The following is a 24,307-nucleotide window of genomic DNA, read 5'->3' on the forward strand; positions in this document are numbered from 1 at the left end:
GATTGCATCACTGTACTCCAGCCTGGGTGACAGAGCAAGACCTTGTCTCAAAATAATAAAATAAGCCTATAATCCTTTCCCCTTATAAAGTAAAAAATAATTTACTATTCCTTCATTCTTACAGTTTTACTTTTATTTTAAATTTATATTTTTCTTTTATTGTAAATATATATACATATTTTGCTTTTTTCAACTTTTACTTTAGAATTAGGGGTGCATGTGTAGGTCTGTTGCATAGATATATTGCATCATGCTGAGGTTTGGTGTATAAATGAATCTATAACCCAGGTAGTGAGCATAATACACAACATGAAATAAACAGTTTATTTCAATTCATACCCCCACCGCCTTCCCTCCTTCCCCCATATTGTATCCCCCACTATTTTTCCCATTTTCATGACCATGTTTACTCAATATTTAGTTCCCACTTGCAAGTGAGAACAAGTGGTATTTGGTTTTCTGCTTCTTTATTAGTTCACTTAGGATAATGGTTTCCAGCTGCGTGTATGTTGCTGCAAATAACATGATTTCATTCTTTTCTATGGTTGTGTAGTATTCCACAGTGTATATATAACACATTTTCCGTATCCAATCCACCACTGATGGGCACCTGGGCTGATTCCATATCTTTGCTATTTGTGAATAGCACTGCAATGAACATGCAGGTATATGTGTCTTTTTGATAGAATGATTTATTTTCCTCTGGGTATATACCCACTAGGAGGATTGCTGGGTTGAATGGTAGTTCAAGTCTCAGTTCTTTGAGAAGTATCCAAACTGCTCTCCACAGTGGCTGAACTAATCTACATTCCCACCAACAGTGTATAAGTGTTCCCTTCTCTCCACAGCCTTGCCAACATCTGTTATTTTTTGACTTTTTAACAAAAGCCATTCTGACTGATGTGAGATGGTATCTCTTTGTGGTTCTGGTTTGCATTCTTCTAATGACTGGTGATCATGAGTTATTTTTTCATGTATTTCTTGGCCACTTGTGGGTCTTCTTTTGAGAAGTGTATGTTCACGTCCTTTGCCTACTTTTTACTGTACCTTTTCTGTTTAGATATGTTTAGATAAATACCATTGTGTTACAACTGCATACAGTTTTCAGTATGGTAATAGGCTACACAGGCTTATATCCCAGCAACAACAAGCTATACCATATAGCCTATGTACGTAGGTTATACTACACACGTAGGCTGTAGTAAGCAGTTCTAATACAGTCATGTGTCATTGAAGGATGGGGATACATTCTGAGAAATGTGTCAGGTGATTTTATCATTGTGCAAATATCACAGAATGTACTTACACAAATCTAGATGGTATAGCCTATTACATACCTGGGCTATATGGTACAGCCTGTTGCTCTCAGACTACAAACCTGCATGGCTTATTACTGTACTGCACACTGTAGGCAACTGAAACAGAATGGTAACTATCTGCATATCTAAACATAGGAAAGGTACAGTAAAAATACGGTATAAGGTTTTTTTTTAAAAGTACACCCGTATAAGGTATTTGCTATGAATGGAGCTGCAGGGCCTGAAGTTGCTCGGGGTGAATTACTGAGTGGTGAGTGAATGGGAAAGCCTAGGACTTTATTGTACACTACTGTAGACTTTATAAACACTGTACACTTATGCTACACTAAATTTAAAAAAATATTTTTCTTTCTTTCATAATTAACCTTAGCTTACTGTGACTTTTTCCATAAACTTCAATTTTTTAAAACTTTTTGACTCTTGTAATAACAGCCTAAAACACACACATTGCACAGCTCCACAAAAATGTTTTTATATGCTTATTCCAAAAACTTTTTTCTATTTAAAATTTTTTTCTTTTACTTTTTAAACTTTTTTGTTAAAAACTCAGACACAAACTCAGACAGTAGCCTGCATCTATATCAAGTCAGGATCATCCATATCACTGTCTTCCGCCTCCAGATCCTGTCCTGCTGGAAAGGAGAGGACACATGGAGCTGTCATCTCCTATAGTAACAATGTCTTCCTCTTGAATACCTTCTGAAGGACCTGCCTAAGGCTGTTTTTACAGTTAACGTTTTTTCTTTTCTTGTTTTTGTTAAGAATCAACTTTCTGCAATTTTTTTCTTTTTTTAAGTAATGTTTCTTCTTTGGAAGTAGCAAGAGTACACTCTACAAAAACAATAAGAAGTACAGTAAATACATAAGCCTGTAACATAATCATTTATTAGCATGAATAGGTATTAGGCACTATATATAACCATGTGTTATACCTTTTATACAACTGGCAATGAGGTAAGTTTGTTTACACCAGCATCACCACAAGCATGTGAGTAGTGCACTGTGCTAGGACATTATGATAGCTACAACATTACTAAGTGATAGGAATTTTTCAGCTCCATTCTAATCTTACGGGACCACCACTGTATATGGGGTCCATCGTTGACCAAAATGTCCTTATGTGGCACATGATTATACCCCTTTCTGAGAAACATGAAAAAGATTAAAATACTGATTTACTAGCGGAATGGATGAAGTAAAGGTGATCTTCCTTAAACACAGAATCTTAAAATTTCTTAATATAGAATGCTTAAGTGTTAACGATAGGATCACTTTCGCCATTATTATTTTTCTCTTCTATTAAATTACATCTGTGCTATCTTCTAAATGTCCTCCAAAATCATGTGTTGAAACTTAATCCCCACTGTGCTAATATTAAGAGGGGGAGCCTTTCGGAAATGATGAAATCATAAGGGCTCTGTGCTCATGAATGGATTAGTGGGATTAGTGCCTTAAGAGAGGACTAGAGGGAACTAGCTTAGGCCCATTTTGTCCTTCTGCCTTCCATGTGAGGACACAGTGTTCATCCCCTCTGGAGGATGCTGCAACAAGGCACTATCTGAGAAACAGAGAGGGCAGCCCTCACCAGACACCAAACTTGCTGGTACCTTTATTTTAGACTTCCCAACCTTCAGAACTATGATAAACAATTATCTATCATTAGCACAGTGGCTCACAATTATAATCCCAGCTTTTTGGGAGGCCCAAGGCAGTAGGATCATTTGAGCCCGAGTTTGAGACCAGCCTGGGCAACATAGCAAGACCCCATCTCTACAAAAAAAATGTTTTAAATTAGTCAGGCATGGTGGTGCATGCATCTAGTTCCAGCTGCTCAGGCGGCTGTGGCAGAAGGACTGCTTAAGCCCAAGAGTTCACCAAAAAATTTTAATATTTCACTGAGAGATAAGAAGAAAGTACTTTAAATGTGTAGTGAGAAACAATCAACAAAGGCTTTTCCATACTGCTTTATCACTTTTCCAATTTTATTAAAACTGGTTGCTTTTAGGAGAACAACATGATCCTACAGATGATGAGCAAAGTTCACTGAGGACTTTTTCATCCAAGGCTAAGTAGATTATATTTCACTATCAGGTGTAGATAAACAATCCCACTTGACAGATGGTAACAATGAAGTAGAGATTAAATTACTGGAATAGAGATATACAGTAAAACACTAGTATAGCTGAGTAAACAATCCAAAATTCCTGACTTCTAACTTACTTCTGTATTCAGAGTAAGCAAATACATCAAGATATTTAAATTCACAAGTGAAAAGCTTATGTGGTCAACAGCAATTTATTAATTTCACTAATAATATTTGTTGTTCTAGGGTTTCAGAACTCTCAGAAGTTAACTAAGAGATAATGAATATCAACATTAAATTAGTACAATAATTTTATCTTATGCTAACTTCTCTTCATTTACCCTCTATGTCCTTTCTCCTACACTAAAAAAAAAAAGATTGAGACTAAAAGCATTCTGACTGTATCAAATATGTATAGCAACAAAATTTGCCTTGCATGGTTACAGAAACCCCCATTTCTCATATTACACTGAAGAGGCCTGAGAAAAGTACAAAAAAGGCAATCTCACCTTGAGTGTGACATCACAGAGTTCTCCATTTTCATAAAATCGAAGAAGAGAACCATGAAAATCTTTCCAAGCTTCATTTGCTTCAAAAATAAAGGAATCTTCTCCATCACCATCACTAATTGAGGATCTGTTCTTTATCTGCTGGTGCTGTTGTTGCCTTTTCCCCTTTGTAATGTGATTCCTAGCTTGTTTACTATTCATAGAATCTGAAGCCATTTGCAATATTCCTCTTTTAATAGAGCTCTCTTCTGAAACATGCCATTTATTTTTTTTCAAAGGGTAGAGAGAAGGCAGAAGGTAGATGTAGACACTACAATTCAGACGTTTTTCAAAACCCACTCAACTGCCATTGTACAGTTTGCTGTGACTGAAAAATCAACAATAAAACAGGTAGAGACAAACGAAAAGAAAAAAATTATTGTTAACTATAATTTGTTAATACTATATATGCAAAATAACTATATCAATCATATTTATAAAAGAACAAAAACTTTGCTTTTATGCTAAATAACACATAATTCACTTCTGCTAATTATTTTATATCAATAAAGGAACTCCTTTAAAATCCAACAAGAACAACTGACTTGAGCACATGACTTTTGAGATGTGTAATATGCTATCTTCAAAGAGAAAGGCCATGAACTAAAATTTTTCTATTTTTTAATTTTTATTTTAGAGACGGGGTTTCTCCATGTTGCCCATGCTGGTCTCAAACTCCTGGGCTCATGCAATCTACCCACCTAGGCCTCTCAAAGTGCTGGGATTACATGCTTGAACCATCATACGTGGCCATGAACTAAAAATGTTAAGTTTTGAGGCTTCACTGGGAGTTTTTTTTTTTAGCAGAACAACATGATCCTATAGATGATAGGTAAAGTTCACTAAAGATTTTTTCATCCAAGCCTAAGTAGACCATGTTTTACTATCAAGTGCAGATAAACAATCCCACTTAACAGATGATAATAATTAAGTAGAGATGAAATTACTGGAATAGAGATATACAGTAAAACACTAGTATAGCTGCCTTCCAGCTATACAATTTAGTAATGCAATGCCAAAACAGAAGGATATTTTGATTGAATTAGGTTCATCCTAGATTCTGAAGTCAGATTATGGTTCTACCACATACCAACTGTATGAGCTTGAGCAAATGACAACCTGCTTAGACCTCGATCTCTTCTGTAAAATAGAGATACCACTTAAGCAAATATTTTGAGGATTAAAAATATTGTACTGCCAAACATACGAAATGCTGCACTCTTAAAAAGATCTCATTTTATTTGCATTTTCACATAGAACTTATTAGTATTTACATATAAAATCAAACTTTCCTCATCATCAAAGCATATTTGATGAATATCCACACCATCCATAATTCTATGCTACAATTCTACTTTGGTGACAGGAACAGAGATTTTAAGTTACTAATAAAACACCTATTCCATCACTTACTGGCTGTGTAATTTTTTTTGAGGCTGTGTAATTTGTAAAACTGAGGCTTTACTAATCCTCAGTTTCTTCATCTATAAACAGGGATACCTATCTACCTCATGGCACTATCCTGAGAAATACATCAAATACAATAATGAATTTACAAGTGCTTGTTTAAAATATTGGTATTATTAGAGTGGAAAGCTCTGCTTATTATGTAGTTTCAGAAAACTCTAAATATTCTAACCAGAACTTTAGCTACATTAGGTTCTTTATTGTTAATCTCATCATTTCCAGCTTTTGACAGAAATCAATGGTTAATGTAAGGTTATAGATTACAGTTATTAATGCCTTCTTATGGTTTCTGTGGCAGACATACATGACAGTGATCCTTAATGAGTCATGTCTTCATATAATCCCCTTGCATGCAGGAAGAACCTGTGACTTGCTTCTAATTGACGGAATGTGGGAAAGTGATGAGATGCCACTCTCTTGATTATGTTACATTATAGAATACTGTATGAGCAGACTGGAGTAAGAAGCTTTCCTGCAGGCCTTGAAAAGCAAACCACCATGGAGACAGTCATGTAGCAGGGAAACTATAGGCAATCCCTAGGACCTGAGAGAGGCTTTCACCTGACAGTCAGTAAAAAGCCAGGCCCTCAGTCACACAGCTCCAAGGAAATGAATTCTGCCAATGACCTGAATAAGTGTGGAAGTAGATTTCTTCATAATTGAGCCTCTACATAATACAGCCTGGCCAATAGCTTTATTGCAGCCTTATGAGATCCTAAGCAAAGGACCCAACTACACTGTGCCCAAACTCCTGATGCACGGAAACTGTGAGATAATAAATGCATGTTATTTTAAGCCACTAAATTGTGGTAATTTGTTACACACAATAAAAAATGAATATAGACACCTTCTGTCAGGTCTAAAATTTTATCTGAGGAAAGCATCTATAGATATTCTAACAGGCACCAGCCACTGTAATATCTCTCTTAAATTCACATTCCTGCTGCAAAATCAACAAAAAACAGATGGGACAAATAGACAACAAATAGCATAATCAGGGCTTAAAAACTTTTTCTGTAAAGGGCCACAGAGTAGATATTTTTGGCTTTGTGGGCCATATGGGTCTCTATCACAACTACTGAACTCTGTCATTGTAACACAAAAGCAGTCACAGACAATAGTAAATAAATAAATAAATAAATATAGCCATGTTCCAATACAACTTTAATTATAAAAAAAAAAAAAAAAACACTTAGTGGCCTGGTGCAGTGGCTTATGCCTATAATCCCAGCACTTTGGGAGACCAAGGTGGGTGGCTCACCTGAGGTCAGGAGTTCGAGACCAGCCTGGCCAACATGGCAAAACCCCGTCTCTACTAAAAAATACAAAAACCAGCCAGGCATGGTGGTGCGCACCTGTAACTCCAGCTGCTTGGGAGGCTGAGGCACAAGAATCACTTGAACCCGGGAGGCGGAGGTTGCAGTGAGCTGAGATCACACCACTGCACTCCAGCCTGGGCAACAGAATGAGACTGTGTCTAATAAAATAAAATAAGAAAAAACACTTGGTGAGTGTGATTTAATCCCCAAGCTCATAGTTTGCTGATCCCTGAGTAAGATGGTTGATTTAAACTCAACAATATCAATAATCACATTAAATATAAATGGACTAACCACTTCCAATTAAAGGCAGAGACTCAGGAATGCTATTCAGCAAAAGGGACAAGCTATTGAAACATGTAACAACCGGATGAATCTCAAAGTATGCTCAATAAAAAAAGCCATGCAGTATGATTCTATCTATATAACATTCTCAAAATGACAAAATTATAGAGGTGGAGAACAGATTATTGTTTGCCAGAGGTTAGGGAAGGATGAGAGGAGAGGAGTAGCTGTGGCTATAAATGAGTAGCACAAGAGATACTTGCGATGGAACTGTACTGTATCTTGTCTGCAGTAGTGATCATATGAATCTATATGTGATAACATACACATACACACAAATGAATGCATGTAAAACAGGTGAAATTTGAATATTTGCACACCCATGTTCACTGTGGCATTATTTACAACAACCAAGAGGTAGAAGCAGCCTAAATATCCTTAGACAATGTATCAAAGTCAATTTCCTAGTACAAAAGTTATGCAAGTTGTTATCATTGAGGGAAACTGGGTGAAGGAAACATAAGATCTATTACTTCTTACCACTGCAAGTGAATCTACAATGGTCTCAAGTAAAGACTTTTTTAAAAAGAGAGATTTTCAGATTGGATAAGAAAAAGCAAAACCCAACTATCAAATGCATACAAGAAAAAAACCTACTTTAAGTATAAAGACACAAATAGGTTAAAGGAATTGGATAGAAAGAAGACACACCACGCCAACAGTAACAAGAACAACAAAAAAACCCTAAAGAATTTTTAAAAACTGAAGAGTAGCTATAATATCAAACACATAAAATTGTTAGTGATAAAAAACACTATATAAAAATATTACATGCAAAAGAAAGAAGTTGGACCCTCACCTTACACCATATACAAAAACTAACTCAAAATGAATTAAAGACCTAAATGTAGCCCTGAAACCATAAAATGACTAGACTTGAAACCATAAAGCTACTGGAGGAAAACACGTGGGGAAAAGGCTTCACAACATTGAATTTATCAATGATTTCTTGTATATGATGTAAAAAGCACAAGCAACACAAGTAAACACAGACAAATGGGACATCAAACTTTAAAACTTCTATGCAGCAAAACAATCAATAGAGAAGAAAAGGCAACCTACAGAATGGAAGAAAATAGTATTTGCAAATATATACCTGAAAAGGGGTTAATATCCAGATATACAAAGAACTCCTACAACTCAATTAAAAAAAAACAAAAAAAATATGAAGAACCCAATTTTAAAATGGGCAAAAGGTTGGGTGCAATGGCTGGTGAATGACTGTAGTCCCAGCTACTTGGGAGGCTAAGGTAGGAGGATCACTTGAGCCCAGGAGTTCAAGGTCAGCCTGGGCAATACAGCAAGCACCTGTCTCAAAACAAAACAAAACAAACAAACAAAAACCAAAAACATGCCAGGTGTGGTGGCTCACTGGTAGGCTGATACTGGAGGATTGTTTGAGCCCAGGAGTTCGAGATCAGCCTGGGCAACATAGACCTTGTCTCTACAAAAAAATACAAAAATTAGCTGGACGTGGTAGCATGTGCCTATAGTCCCAGCTACTCAGGAGGCTAAGGTGGGAGGATCACTTGAGCCCAAGAATTCAAGGCTGCAGTGAGCTGTAATCATGCCACTGAACTCCAGCCTGGGTGACAGAGTGAGACTGCCTCAAAAAAAAAAAAAAAAAAAAAAAAGAAAGAAAAAAAGGTAAAGGACTTGAATAGACATTTCTCCAAAGATGATATACAAATGGCCAAGAAGTATAGCCCTTCTTCAGTATCCTCAGAGGACTGGTTGCAGGATCCCTGCAGATACCAAAAAATCCTTGTATCCTTAAGTCCCTTATATAAACTGGTATGGTATTTGCATATAACCTATGTACATCCTCCTACATATTTTAAATTATCTTTTAAATTATCTCTAGATTACTTATGATACCTAAGACAATGTAAATGCTATGTAAATAGTTGTTATATTTTTTAAATTTGTATTATTTTTATTGGATTTAAAAAACATTTTCAATCCATGTTTGGTTGAATCTGGGGATGTCTAACCTGCAGATACTGACAGTCAACTGTATATAAAAAGATGTTCAATATCACTAATCATCAGGGAGACGCAGATCAAAATCATGAGATATCACCTTACACTTGTTGGGATGGGGAAAGAAAGAAGTGTTGGCAAGGACTTAGAGAAACTGGAAACCCTTTCCACTGCTGGTGGGAATGTAAACTGGCTTCCATAGCTGCTATGGAAACAGTATGGATAGTCCTCAAAAAGTTAGAAATAGAATTACCATAAAATCCAGCAATTCCACTTCTAGGTATATATCCAAAAGAAGTAAGAACAGGATAGTAAAGACATATTTGCACAACCATGTTCACTGCAGCATTATTTACAACAACCAAGAGGTAGAAGCAGCCTAAATGTACATCATCAGATAAATGGAAAAAGAAAATGTGATTTATACATACAATGGAATACCATTCAGATTCAAAAATGATGAAAATCCTGTCATATGCTACAACATGGATGAATCTTAAGGACATTATACAAAGTGAAATAAGCCAGAAACAAAAAGACAAGTTCCACTGATTCCACTTATATGAGATATCTGAAGCAGTCAAATTCATAGAAAGTAAAATGGTGGTTGCCAAGAGAGGTGGAAAGAAGATGTTCAATGGGTATCGTTTCAGTTTTGCAAGATAAAGTTCTAGAGATCTGCTGGACAACAATGTACATATAGTTAACACTAGTGTACTGTACACTTGAAAATGGTTAAGATGGTAAATTTTATGTTGTTTTTTTCACCGCAATAAAAAAAGACACTATATAATGACAAAAGTGTCAATTCCCAAAGACATAGTATAGTCTAAATGTGCATACACCTAACTTCAAATCTTCAAATCTTCAAAATACACAAAGCAAAACCAAAAAGAACTAAAGGGAGAAACAGACAAATTCACAATTATAATTGAAGAGATTTAAACATTCCTCTTCAGTTATAGAACTAGTTAGCAGAGAATTAGCAATGACATAAAAGAACAGAACACATCATTAACCAACTGGATTTCATGGGTGCTTATAGAACACTCCTCCCAACAAAGGCAGAATATACATTCTTTTCAAGTGCACATGGACCTATATAAGCCATATCCTGAGTCAATAAACAACCCTAAACAAATTTAAAAGAAATTACATTGTATAAAATGTAGTCTCTGACCATAACGGAATTAAACTAGAAATAAGTAATAAAGAGAACAGAAAACTCTCCAAATGCTTACAAATTAAATGCACACATCTAAATAATCCATGGAGCAAAGAGGAAGTCCTAAGAGAAATTAGAAATTTCTTCATTGTTAGTTCTTAACAAAAATGAAAATATAAAATACCAAAATATCAAAATTTGTAGGCTACAGGTAAAAAAGCAGCTTAGGGGAAAGTTTAGAAAATTATGTGCTTACATCAAAAAAAAGTATTAAATCAAAAAAATCAGCCGGGCGTAGTGGCAGGTGCTTGTAGTCCCAGCTACTCTGAGGCTGAGGCAGGAGAATGGTGGCATGAAATCGGGAGGCGGAGCTTGCAGTGAGCCGAGATCACGCCACTGCACTCCAGCCTGGGCGACTGAGACTCCATCTCCAAAAAAAAAAAGAGAAAGTATTAAATCAATATTCTAAGCCTTTACTTTCAGAAACCAGAAACTAGAAAAAGAACAAAATAAACTCAAAGCAAGCATAAGGAAATAAACAGCACAAACAAAATTAAAATGAAAATAAAAAACAATAGATAAAAATCCAAACCAAAAGCTATTTTTAAAAGATCAACATATTTTTAGTAGAGACGGGGTTTCAGCATGTTGGCCAGGCTGGTCTCAAACTCCTGACCTCAGGTGATCCACCTGCCTCAGCCTCCCAAAGTGCTGGGATTACAGGTGTGAGCCACCACACCTGGCCTGTTGATCAACAGAATTGATAAACATCTGGCAAAAAAGGCGGGGAGGGAAGACACACATCACTAAAATCTGCAATATCAGAGACTATCATTACAAACCCCACTGGCATTAAAAAGGTAAGTAAGGTGAATGCTATGAAAAATTCTACACACATAAATGTGACAACTTAGATGAAATGGACCAATTCCTCAAAACCCACAAACTACCAAAACTCACCCAAAAGACAACCTGAGCATTGCTATAACTATTAACTTAAATCACGGTTTGAAAAGCAATCTTCAAGCACAGATGGTTTCACTACATTCTACCAAACATTTAAAGAAGAAATAGCCTTGACTCTACAAAATCTCTTTCAGAAAACGGAAGAGGAGAAAACACTTCCCAACTTATTTCATGAGAAAACCTATGACTCTGATACCAAAACAAAGATAGTACAGAAAAGGAAACTACAAATCAATATCCCTCATGAATACAGACATAAAAATCCCCAACAAATATTAGCAAATATAATCCAGCAAAATATAGAGAATGATCACGACCAAGTAGAATTTATCCTAAGAGTTTATGCAAGGCTGCTTCAATATTCAAAAAAATATAGTCTACCATATTACCAGCATATTAAACCATATTAAACCACCACAACAACATACTAAAGAAGAAAAACCACATAGGAAGTAAAAGTTATCTCCAGTGCAATAAAGCAAGAAAAAGAAAAGGCAAAGACTGGAAAGAAACAAAACTGTCCCTATCAGCACACATAATTGTCCATGTAAACCATTCCCAAGGAACAGCTAGAACTAGCAAGTTTAGCAAGGTCACTAAAAACAAGGTGAACATGGCTGAGCACAGTGGCTCACACCTGTAATCCCAGCACTTTGGGAGGCCGAGATGGGCGGTTCACAAGGTCAGGAGATCAAGACCATCCTGGCTAACATGATGAAACCCCGTCTCTACTAAAAAAATACAAAAATTTAGCCAGGTGTGGTGGTGGGCGCCAGCTACTCAGGAGGCTGAGGCAGGAGAATGGCGTGAACCTGGGAGGCGGAGCTTGCAGTGAGCTGAAATGTGCCACTGCACCCCAGCCTGGGTGACAGAGCAAGACTCTGTCTTACAAAAGAAAGAAAAAAAAAAAAACGTGAACACACAAAAAATTAATCATAACATAGCACACTGTAGCCTGGAACTTCAAGCCACTGCACCTGGCTATAGTTTTATACAGTTTCTGATCCATTTTATATAATATATAAAATATATTTTTATGTTATATATATAACTATACCTAAAACAATAAAACTTTTTGAAGAAAACACAGAAAAACTTCATGACTCGGGGTCAGGCTACTAGTTGTTAAATATGAAAGAAAAAAATTGCTAAAATGGACTCCATCAAAATTAAAACCTTTTGCTATGAGAAAGACACCATAAGAGAATAAAAAGACAAGCTTCAAATCAGGAGAAAAATGTTGGCAAACCACATATTTGACAAAAAATTTACATCCCAAATATATAAAACTTTCAAACTTAACGAAAAACAACTCAATTAAAATATGGACCAAAGACTTAAGACACTTCACCAATGAAGATACATGGATGGAAAATAAGCACACAAAAAGATGTTCAACATCACTGCCATTACGTAAATGAAAATTAAAATAATGAACCAGGCACAGTGGTGTGCGCTTGTAGTCTCAGCTACATAGGATGACTGCTTAAGCCCAAGAGTTCGAAGCTGTAGTGCACTATCATCCGATCATGCCTGTAAATAGCCACTACACTCCAGCCTAAGCAACATAGCCCCTGCCACATCCCCATACACACACCCCACAACCATAATGAAATACCACTACACATCTATTAGAATGGCTAAAATAAACAATACTAACAATACCAAGTGCTGGTGAGGATGTGAAACACCTGGAATTTTCATATACTGCTGGTGGCAATGCAAAACAGCATCACTGTTCTAAAAAAAAAAAAAAAAAAAGGTGGAAGTTTCTTACACAGTTAAACATATTCTTATACTATGACCCAGCAATCTGACTCCTGGCAGTTTAACCTAGAGAAATGAATGCTCGTGTTTACACAAAAACTTGCATATGAAAACATATAGCAGCTCTAGTTGCAATTGCTAAAAACTGAAAATAATCCAAATAACCTTCAACAAGTCAATGGATAAACAAACTGTGGGTACACCCATACAATAGAACACTACCTCACAATAAAAAGGAACAAACTTGGTACATGCAACAACCTGGATGAATCTCAATGGCTGCTGAGTGAAACAGGCCAGTCTCAGTAGGTTACTACATACTCTATGATTCCATTTATATGATATCCTCAAAAGGACAAAATCAGTGATGAAAAACAGATCAGTGGCTGACAGGGATGAGGGGCAGGGAAAGAGTATGACTAAAAGGAGATGGCAAAAAGAGAGTTTTATGGGATGATGAAACTATTTTGCATCTTTTTTAAATGTTAATTTAAAATTGATTTGGGTGATGATTAGATAAATCTACACATTTGTTAAAATTCATGGACTTGTACCCCAAAAATGTCAATTTTGCTATATGATAAAAAATAAAATGGAAAAAAAGATTGTTGCATTCCAACATACTCATGATAAAACTCAAAAGACACAAGGCAATATAATCACAAGCCACTGTACTGCTTAAGGGATAAATCAGCCCATAAAATAAAATATAAAGGCTGGCCAGGCACAATGGCACATGCCTGTAATCTCAGCACTTTGAGAGGACAAGCTAGGAGGATCGCTTGGGCCCAGGAGTTCAAGACCAGCCTGGGCAACAGAGTGAGATCCAGTCTCTACAACAGATTTTAAAATTAGCCACATGTGGTGGCACACACCTGTAGTCCCAGCTACTTGGGAGGCTGAAGTGGGAGGATCGCTTGAGCCCAGGAGGTCGAGGCCACAGTGAGCTGTGATCATGCCTCTGCACTCCACCCGGGGTGACAGAGTAAGATTCTGACTCAAGAAAACACACACACACACACACACACACACACACACACACACACACACAATATAAAGGAAGACATCAGCATCACGATAGAAAACACTATCTGCCGTCATCATTCTAATTGCATGTAAATTAAATCATTTAGTCCTCACTACAACTCTATGAAGTAGCTACTTTTATTTTGCCCTTTATCCTTCCGCCTCAGCGCCCCCTGCCCAAGTAGCTGGAACTATAGGCGTGCACCACCATACAGGGCTAATTTTTGTATTTTTTGTAGAGATGGGGTTTTGCCATGTTGCCCAGGCTGGTCTTGAACTCCTGGACTCAAGCGATCTGCCCACTTAGGCCTCCCAAAATGCTGGGACTACAGGCCTAAGCCACTGCACCCAGGAGTCTTCTTTCACTTATTTTGCCATGCCATATTTTGTGCCCTAACGATCTGAAGAAACTGAGGCACAGCAAGATGGAGTGAAGCCCAAGTAAGTGGTGGAGCCAGGATGTGAACCTAGGCAGCAGGGCTCCCCAGCCTGTGCTATTAACTACCACACTACTGTTCAAAGCACTTTATAAGTGAAATATAATTACAGAACAAAATATATGAAAAACCAAGGTCCTTATCTTTTCCCTCACTATACTTTTAGATTCCCCTACTTTTACAAGTAGCAACACCATTTTTTCAGTTACCCTACTTCAAAACATGAGCCATATTTGACTCCTCTCAACTTTCACAACCTATCCACTTCAATTCTCCTGGATTCTACTTGGAAAAATCTCTGTTCATCCATCCCTTTCTTCCTATTGTCATTGAACTCTATTCTCTCTCATTGTACTCTAGTTCAGATCCACATACTAACCTGGATTGTAGTGACTTCCCCTAACCAATCACCACATTCCTCCTTGCCATCAATAAACATCTCCAAGGATTAGATGCTGCTGGATTTATCTAACTCAAACTGTCCTTTCCAAACTGCTTAATGTATGTAGCTCAGCTTATCCTGGCATTCAAGGTCCTCATTGCTCTGGCTCTAGTCTACCTTCCAGTCTTTTTCTCCATTCATTTTTTACATAAAGTAGGGAAAGGGGGAAAGAAGATGGAAAAACTACTTATTAAACCACTGTGCACCACCTATTTTGCCAGTAATCTTAAATATACTCTTGTTTAAGCATCACCTTATGGATGGTTCTAACATCCCTGACTTGCCCAAGGCCACACAGGTAGAAATGGTGGGAGATGGGGTTTCAATCCAGCTGTGATTAAGTCCATTCTTTTTCTACTATATCACAGATTTAATTATTCAGTTTTCCTCAAATGTATTTGCAAATGCTCAAGCTATTCCTTGTGAGGGAATGATGTCAAGGCCCAACTTAAATAATTCCTTTTTATGAATTCTTTCCTAATTCTCCCAATGGGATGTGATCTTTCTTGTGAACCCCCATAGTACGCTGTATTTCTCCGACTCGTTCACTTTTTTTCTTTTGTATTTTAGACTTGCCTGCTTAACACAGTCTACTCTTTTTTGAAGACTGTATCTTAACAATATCTATGTATTTGCCGACAATGAGCCGGAGTCATGAGTGACTGAATTAACACGATCTCTATGGGTTGGGTTTTTTCCCCCAATGAAAAAAACTGGGTCAACTTGGCTCTCTGCTCCTCCCATTCGACACACAGCTGCATCTTCTCATGCATTGCCAGCTGCATCGCTGAGGTAGTGAAGGTGATGGCCGGAGTCAACGGATTTGGTCGTATTGGATGCCTGGTCACCAGGGTTGCTTTTAACTCTGGAAAAGTGGATAATGTCGCCATCAATGACTGCTTCATTGACCTCAACTACATGGTCTACATGTTCCAGTAGGATTTTACCTATGGCAAATTCCATGCACCGTAAAGGCTGAGAATGGGAAGCTTGTCATCAGTGGAAATCCCATTACCATCTTCCAGGAGCGAGATCCCTCCAAAATCAAATAGGGCAATGCTGACGCTGAGTACATTGTGGAGTCCACTGGTGTTTTCACCCCCATGGAGAAGGCTGGGGCTCACTTGCAGGAAGGAGCCAAAAGGGTCATCATCTCTCCCCACTTTGTTGACGCCCCCATGTTAGTGATGGGCATGAACCATGAGAAGTATGACAACAGCCTCAAGATGAGCAGCAATGCCTTCTGCACCACCAACTGCTTAGCGCCCCTGGCCAATGTCATCCATGACAACTTTGGTATCGTGGAAGGACTCATGACTACAGTCCATGCCATCACTGCCACCCAGAAGACTGTGGATGGCCCCTCTGGGAAACTGTGGCGTGACAGCTGCAGGGCTCTCCAGAACATCATCCCTGCCTCTACTGGTGCTGCCAAGGCTGTGGGAAAGGCCCTCTCTGAGCTGAATGGGAAGCTCACTGGCATGGCCTTCTGTGTCACCACTGCCAAGGTGTCGGTCATTAACCTGACCTGCCATCTGGAAAAACCTGCCAAATATGATGACATCAAGAAGGTGGTGAAGCAGACATTGGAGGGCCCCCTCAAGGGCATCCTGGGCTACACTGAGCACCAGGCTGTCTCCTCCAACTTTAACAGCAACACCCACTCTTCCACCTTCAATGTTGGGGCTGGCATTGCCCTCAACAACCACTTTGTCAAGATCATTTCTTGGTATAGCAATGAATTTGGCTACAGCAACAAGGTCGTGGACCTCATGGCCCACATGGCCTCCAAAAGGAAGACCACCAGACCACCAGCCCCAGAGAGAGCATGAGAGGAAGAGAGAGGTCGTCACTGCTGGGGAGTCCCTGCCACACTCAGTCCCCCACCACACTGAGAATCTCCCCTCCTCACTTTCCATGTAGAACTCCTGAAAAGGGAGGGGCCCAGGAGCCCCACCTTGTCATGTACCATTAATAAAGTCCCCTATGCTTAGCCAAAAACAAACAAACAAACAAACAAACAAACAAACCTTGGTCAACTCTTGTTAGTCTAGTGAATTGTCTTCTTCTTCTTTTCTTTTTTTTTTTGAGGCAGGGTCTCACTCTGCCACCCAGGCTACAGTGCAGTGGCACAATCTCGGCTTATCACAGCCTTGACCTCCCAGGCTCCAGCAATCCTACAGGCATGCAACCACCATGCTGGGCCAATTTTTGTATTTTTTGTAGAGATGGGGTTTTGCCATGTTGCCCAGGCTGGTTTTGAACTCCTGGACTCAGGCCATCTTCCCCCCGGGCCTCCCAAAATGCGGGGACTACAGGCCTGAGCCACTGCGCCCGGGAGTCTTCTTTCACTTATTTTGTCATGCCATATTTTGTGTCCTATATGAGTATTATGACAGCAGGTATCACTAATATCTTATTTTTAAACTTTACTAAGTTAAAATGCATACAGTTCAAAATGACCATACACTTTTCCCCCTTACATCAAACTACTCTAGCTCTATCTAGTGAAAGTTTTATTATTGTTGTCATAAAATGTTTTCATTTGTCAGTGTACTATTTCTATGAAAAGGGCTTTAATAAATATTCATTTTTATAAAATTATTTTTACATTTGAATTCAGATTTGGACAGGACACAACAGCTCAAAAGCTGTCTATACCAAATTCTCTTAAAATGGTCTGTTTAAATAATGCAATGTCCTCAACTTTAAAAAATCTATTATATATAATAGAACAGGAAGACAGAAGCAGGAAAAGAGTACTTACTCAAAGACTATTCACTCTGCCTAAGAAACTCAGTAGACGTTAGGACTTATAAAGTCCGTATATTAGTATCAAGTAAATATGTAATTCAACCTACACTCCAGAATTTAAACAATCAGAATTTTTTTAAAAATATGCCTAAGATTCTGATTTTTAGGGAGAAAAATAAATGATATTCCTCCTTCCTCAAATATATTAAAAGATTAAAAGCACAAAACAACAGAGAGGAAAAAAATGGACATCCGTGGCACATCATTGTCGTAACATGCCACAGATGTCCATTTCTATCACATGTTGGCATATTATGACAATGAAGCAGACAGGAAGTTGATTCCTTTTTTTTTTTTTGCTCCTCTAAGTGCCAGTAAAGGCATATCGATCAACAAAATAGGAAGTTATGAAGAGAAAATACTTCAAACAGAAGCAGACAGGTTTATAGTTCAATGCAGAGCATATGTAACAAAACTAATATATTTTTATAAGTAAACATTATTTCCAATGAATTACAGAAAACAGGACTGATAGCAAAAGCTTAAAGATACTATTGTGCTAAGCCAGACCACCTTATTCTCGTTCTCTAGCTTCCTTTGTACTTATAATTTCTATCATATTTAGCATGTGATATTAATATGTAATACCATTACACTGAATACTGTACTAACTCACTTTACACTGTATTATCCTCATAACTCTTTGCAGCACAGTGACTGTGTTTTCATACTACACATTAATCAAAAGACTACTAAACAGAAAGAGGAACTCCAAATGGCACTTGGTGTTCCGTTTTGGGTTTTTTTTTTTTTTTTTTTTTTGAGGCAAGGCCTGGCTCTATTGGCCCAAGCTGGAGTGCAGTGGCGCAATCTTGGCTTACTGCAATCTCTGACTTCCGGGCTCAAGCCATCCTCCCACCTCAGCCTTCTGAGTAGCTGGGACTACATACAGGCACACACCTCCACACCGGGCTAATTTTTGTATTTTTTTGTAGAGATGGGGTTTTGCCATGTTTCCCAGGCTGGTGGTGAACTCGTGAGCTCCAGCAATCTGCCGGCTTCGGACTACCAAAGTGCTGGGATTACAGGCATGAGCCACTACGCCCAGCCCCAAATGGCACTTTGAAAGCACCTCTTAAAAAACTCAATGCCAGCTGGGTGCAGTGGCTCACGCCTGTAATCCCAGCACTTTGGGAGGCCGAGGCGGGCGGATCACGAGGTCAGGAGATCGAGACCATCGGCTAACACGGTGAAACCGTCTCTACTAAAAAAAACACAAAAAACTTAGCCAGGCATGGTGGCGGGCGCCTGTAGTCCCAGCTACTCAGGAGGCTGAGGCAGGAGAATGGTGTGAACCTGGCAGGCAGAGCTTGCAGTGAGCCAAGTTCACACCACTGCACTCCAGCCTGGGCGACAGAGCGAGACTCCATCTCAATAATAATAATAATAATAATAATAATAATAATAATAATAATTAAAGAAGTTATTTTACAATTCAGTTAGATGAAGATTTTGGATACAAAAGATTATATTTTATAGCAGTATGTGATTAATTTTAGAGCTACCCCTGAAAGTTGATGGAAGACGTGTGTGCATTTACCAAAATCAATTCTTGCATACTTGTGAAATAACAAAATGGCAAACCCCACCCCATGTTCTATAGAGCAAAACCTGAATGTGTTTAATTTTCCACATACTTTAGGCTATTTCACACCTCTCTGCCTCCTTTCAGGCTTTCTGCTCTTTCTGAAATGCCCTTTACCACCCCTCTCTCCTGCTAACTCTTGCTCATCTTCTAAGATCAGCCCAGGTTCATCTGCTCAGGAAGGCCATCCCAAAACATCTTCCTATTCCTAGTGTACTTCCTCTGTGCTCCCACAAAAATCTGATATTTTTTTCATTATACTTATCACAAAGTATACCCTATTCAATTTTTGGTCAAATTTAAAATACTTAATACTTATAAATGCCTATTCACTACTAGTCTTCCCTGTAACACTACATAAGCCCCTAAAGTATAGGCACCGTCTCTCTTCACTGCTATTACTCCCATGTTCAATAAACACATATAACACAATAAACAAACAGAAGTACTTAAAATATTTTTATAATGGATGAACAGATTATGAACACTAGAGATTATTTTTCTACTATAATCCAAATTAATGTATGCTTAAATAATTTTAACTAAAGTAACACTGTGCATAAGACATTTACTTCAATTTTTGAATCACTTTATTTCAAAGGTAATACTCTTCTTAAAATTTCCATTTTTACTTTTAAGTCAGGAAAAAAGTAGGCTATACTCATTATTTCCTTTTTATTTACATTTAAAATTTTGAATCAAACAGTCCAAAATATACCAATCATTAAACGAGAATCTGCTGGTTTGAAAAACTGTGTAATAGCTTCAATAGTTCCTACTCAAAGTATACATGACTTCCAATAAATTACTGCCATGACTTTAAAAAAATGTTTTTCTTGGCCAGGCACAGTGGCTCAAGCCTGTAATCCCAGCACTTTGGGAGGCCAAGGCAGGCAGATCACTTGAGCCCAGGAGTTTGAGACCAGCCTGGACAACAAAGCAAAACCCCATCTCTACAAAAAATACAAAAATTAGCCAGGCATAGTGGCACATGCCTGTGGTCCCAGCTACTTGGAAGGCTGAGGTGGGAGGATTACTTGAGCCTGGGAGATGGAGGTTGCAATGAGCCGAGATCACTGAGTTGGAAAGAATAATTTCCTAACTGGAAGTCAGGGCATGCTGAAATTCAACACTGATAGGAGACCCAATGGAGAGATCTAGTAGGTTACTGGAAAGACTGATAAGAGAGGTCACTGGTGCTGAAGTCAAAGTCATAGTTAAACTTAAGTGTGAATTAGATGCCTGCAACAGCTCGATGTCAGAGTCCTCTTTTAGACAGATGTGTTCTTGAACAATAACTGAGTAAAGACCAAAAATAACATGGCCTTCAGTTAGTAGTACAGCAACACTGTCTGCTGAAAACTGTCCTTACATATAGAAAAAAGGTAGATTATAATGAAAGGGAAAATGATCAATGAGAATATTAAAAAATCCTTATTAATCAATGAAATTAAATATTGCCAAAGACAAAAAATAAAATTGGTAGGGCTGTCAGGAAATAAACACTCTCACACTGCTGTTCATATAAGCCTTCCTAGGCTCCATTTAGCTAAGATATCCAAAATCTTTTTAATTTATGTGCCCTCTCATGTAACAGTTCCACCTTTTAAGAAATATCTTGATGACTTAGGCTGTGAGTTATACAACCTAGTAATTTTTTTTTGAAAACTGAAAAGCTAAAAACAACCAGTTACCAATGAGCTGGGAGGACTGCTTGAGCCTACCAGGAGTTCAAGACCAGCCTGAGCAACATAGTGAGAGCCAGTCTCGACAAAAGATCAAAAAATTAGCCAGGTGAGGTGGCTTGCACTTGTAGCCCCAGCTACTCAGGGGACTGAGGTAGGAGGATCATCTGAGCCCAGGGAGGTCAAGGCTGTAGTGAGCCATGATCTTGCCAGTGGACTCCAGCCTAAGCGACACAGTGAGACCTTATCTCAAAAAGAAAAAAAAAATTTTTCTTAACAATAGCATTTACAGTCTTTACAGTCATGTGCTGCATATCAGTGTTCTGGTCCACAATAGATGATGATGGTGACCAATGCATAGATGATAGTCTCATAAGATTATAACACTTTATTTTTGCTGTACCTTTTCTGTTTAGACACACGAATAGGTAACCACTGTGTTACAGTATTGACTATATTATTCAGTACAGTAACATGCTATATAGGTTGGTAACCCAGGAGCAACAGGCTACACCACAGAGCCTAGGTGTGTAGTAGGCTATACCACCTAGGTTTGTGTAAGTATACTCTATGACGTTTGCACAATGACAAAATTGCCTATTAACATGTTTCTTAAGAGTGTATCCCCATCCTTAAATGACACACGCAATATTAGATACTACTATTATCAAAGCCTGCTTGTTAAATACTAATGTCATTTCTAGGGTCTATAAACAACATTTTCACTACACTGAATACTTTGTAAGATGTTTATTTTGGGATCTGTTTTATTAAAAAGGAATTCCTTTGACACCTTACAGTAATCATTTCCTTGTTTGAACTGGGCCACTTAGTTTATCACAATCATAGTGGTCTAAAAGTCTAGTATAAAGTATTAAAAGAAAGATCTTGAATTTTACCTAAATATGCGAACTACATGCATGAACCTTAAGAGGGGCCTATATTACTCATTATTTTTATTTGAGAATGTCAGAGAAGTGACAGGGTTGTACTTAAGATAACAATGCCTACTAAAAAATTAATTTATCAATAATTTGTTGCCAAGTATCAAAGTATGGAATATTTCACACTGGATGTTTGAAACCAAACGAAAAGCACAAAGCTGAATTTACTACTTACTGAAGGGATAGCTATGCCATCCAGGCACGGTCCCTCTGAATAGAGCACATTGCTGAGCTTACATAGAGTTTAGGGGGTAGCATGGGATTCGGGGATTGGCAGACTTTCAGAGGCTTATTAACATAGTTACTGACATTAGATTACTACTAGCTACATTACTGGGAAGTTACCTAATCTCTCTGTGTCTCAATGTCTTTATTTTTAAAAGAACACAGCATGGCTGTGTTCCAATAAAACTTTGTTTACAAAAACAGGCAGCAAGCTTGGTTTAGCCTACAGGCAGTAGGTAATCAGTTTCCTTCTGGTTCAAAATTACAGTAGCACATTTTGCTATTTAAAATTATAGAAGCTGTTGCCTTGCTTTTGAGAGATATCTGTCAGCCATACGCGACACAAGGCACATAAACTGGCGGTTAGCAGCAGACACTTTAGAGCTAGACAGTTTTGGGATTCTGTGTTAATTGTGCAGCCTTGGGCAAGTTACTTAAAATTACTCTGAGCCTCAGCTCTAAGGTTGTTGTGATGGGTAAGTGAAGTAATTTATATAAAGTATTTAGCTCTGTATCTAGTACATAGTAAGATTCAATAAACAGATGTTATTACTTTTATAAATTATGTGATCCTGAGTCCTTGGTCAGGAACACAGTCCTGGAATTAACATTTTTTCCAGCAAAGAAATAAAATATGCTTTATAATGCTCTACATGAGATTGCAATTATTAGGAACCCACTATAGAAAAGATGGTAATACCCTAAGTCATCTTTTTTTTTTTAATGACAACAGCAAGCATTAATTGGGTGCTTCTATCTACTTATTAGTTGTATATTCATTGTATGATATTGGTTAAGTTACATAACGTTTCATTAGCTTTAGCTTCCTCATCTGTAAAAATGAGGAAAATAATAGTATCAACCTCATAGGATTGCTATAAAACTTAAATGAGTTAACAAACTGGCACATAACAGATATATATATATATATCTATAATTGTCATCATGAGTTAAATACTTACATGTATTCATTTCAATCCTTGGGATAACTCAAAGAGGTAAAATTCCTATTTTTTTACAGTTTTGGATAATGAGGCCCAGAGAAGTTAAGACACCTAACCAAGGTCTCATAGCTATGAAGTGCAATGTCGAGGATTCAATAGAGACTTGCCTGACTACAAAGCACAAGCTCTTATCACTAGGCCAAAGACAGAATTAATGTTATCTCTGTATGGAGGTGCCTATGTGTAAATGACAATGAGAACCAAAATAGTGGTATTAATAATATTCTCCCTATACAGGAAATGTTTCAGGAATTTTTAAAGGTTTTTTTTCGGTTTTGTTTTTTCTTTGAGATGGAGTCTTGCTTTGTCACCCAGGCTGGAGTGCAGTGGCACAATCTCAGCTCACTGCAGCCTCCTCCTCCTGGGTTCACATGATCCTCCAGCCTCCGCCTCTCAAGTAGCTGGGATTACAACTGTGCACCACCATGCCCAGATAATTTTTGTATTTTTAGTAGAGAGAGGGTTTCACCATGTTGACCAGGCTGGTCTGGAACTCTTGGCCTCAAGTGATCCACCTGCCTCGGCCTCCCACGGTGCTGGAATTATAGGCGTGAGCCACCCCGCTCGGCCAGAATTTTTTAAGGTTTAAGTGTAGGAGAAGCCATACAAATCACTGATCTTAAAATGATTGGATTCCCATAGGTAAAATTTTTGCTGAAATTATTCCCTTTTGTTTTCCATATCTAATTAATTTAATTCAAACTTTCATTATTAAAGTTAAGCAATCCTCTGCATTAAAATAACTAAAGATCCAACATAGTGACTTATCTTTTATATATAAAGTATGCTGCAATATTGACATTCATCTCTACTACTAATCTTTGAGGTCTATTTAAGACTTCTCAGACTATTTTTACAAAGAACCACACTTCTGCTACTTTATTCTATAAATTCCCAAATATTGGTTTAGAACCTTGAACTCTGAAAAACATTTCAACTTTAAATGAAAATATTAATATCAAAGGAAAAAAAGATCTCAAGGAAAAAGACATTACTTGATGGACAGATTCATTCACAAGTTTGTTTAGCATCACTTGATCCACCTCATACTCTCCCAGCCTTGGGAATGCTACTAGTAACTGATCCAGAACAGAACGTGGTTTTACACTGTAAAGCCTTATAGCCCAGCAATCATTATACAAGGAAAACAGGGCAAAATTCCAAATGCTTATTCTTATAAGAA

The 24,307-nt window shown here is 37.8% G+C and overlaps 1 protein-coding gene and 1 pseudogene across 5 annotated transcripts in view; one reads left to right on the forward strand and one right to left on the reverse strand.

The window, feature by feature from the left end:
- Positions 1 to 24,307, reverse strand: part of KLHL8 (kelch like family member 8) — a 60,124-nt gene that overhangs the window by 30,990 nt on the left and 4,827 nt on the right. For 3 of the 5 annotated variants that reach the window (XM_034958893.3, XM_034958894.3, XM_055111601.2), the window contains one exon: positions 3,912 to 4,278. In XM_034958893.3, the coding sequence (XP_034814784.1) occupies positions 3,912 to 4,127 (216 nt within the window). In that variant the 5' untranslated portion in view covers positions 4,128 to 4,278. Of the gene's footprint in view, positions 1 to 3,911; positions 4,279 to 12,855; positions 13,848 to 24,307 lie in introns of those variants that run through there. The other 2 variants (XM_063603569.1, XM_055111602.2) reach the window with 2 other exon arrangements.
- LOC129397608 (glyceraldehyde-3-phosphate dehydrogenase-like) lies at positions 15,413 to 22,938 on the forward strand (annotated as a pseudogene).

This window comes from Pan paniscus, chromosome 3, assembly GCF_029289425.2.
Source record: "Pan paniscus chromosome 3, NHGRI_mPanPan1-v2.0_pri, whole genome shotgun sequence".
In the NCBI taxonomy this organism is placed as follows: Eukaryota; Metazoa; Chordata; class Mammalia; order Primates; family Hominidae; genus Pan; species Pan paniscus.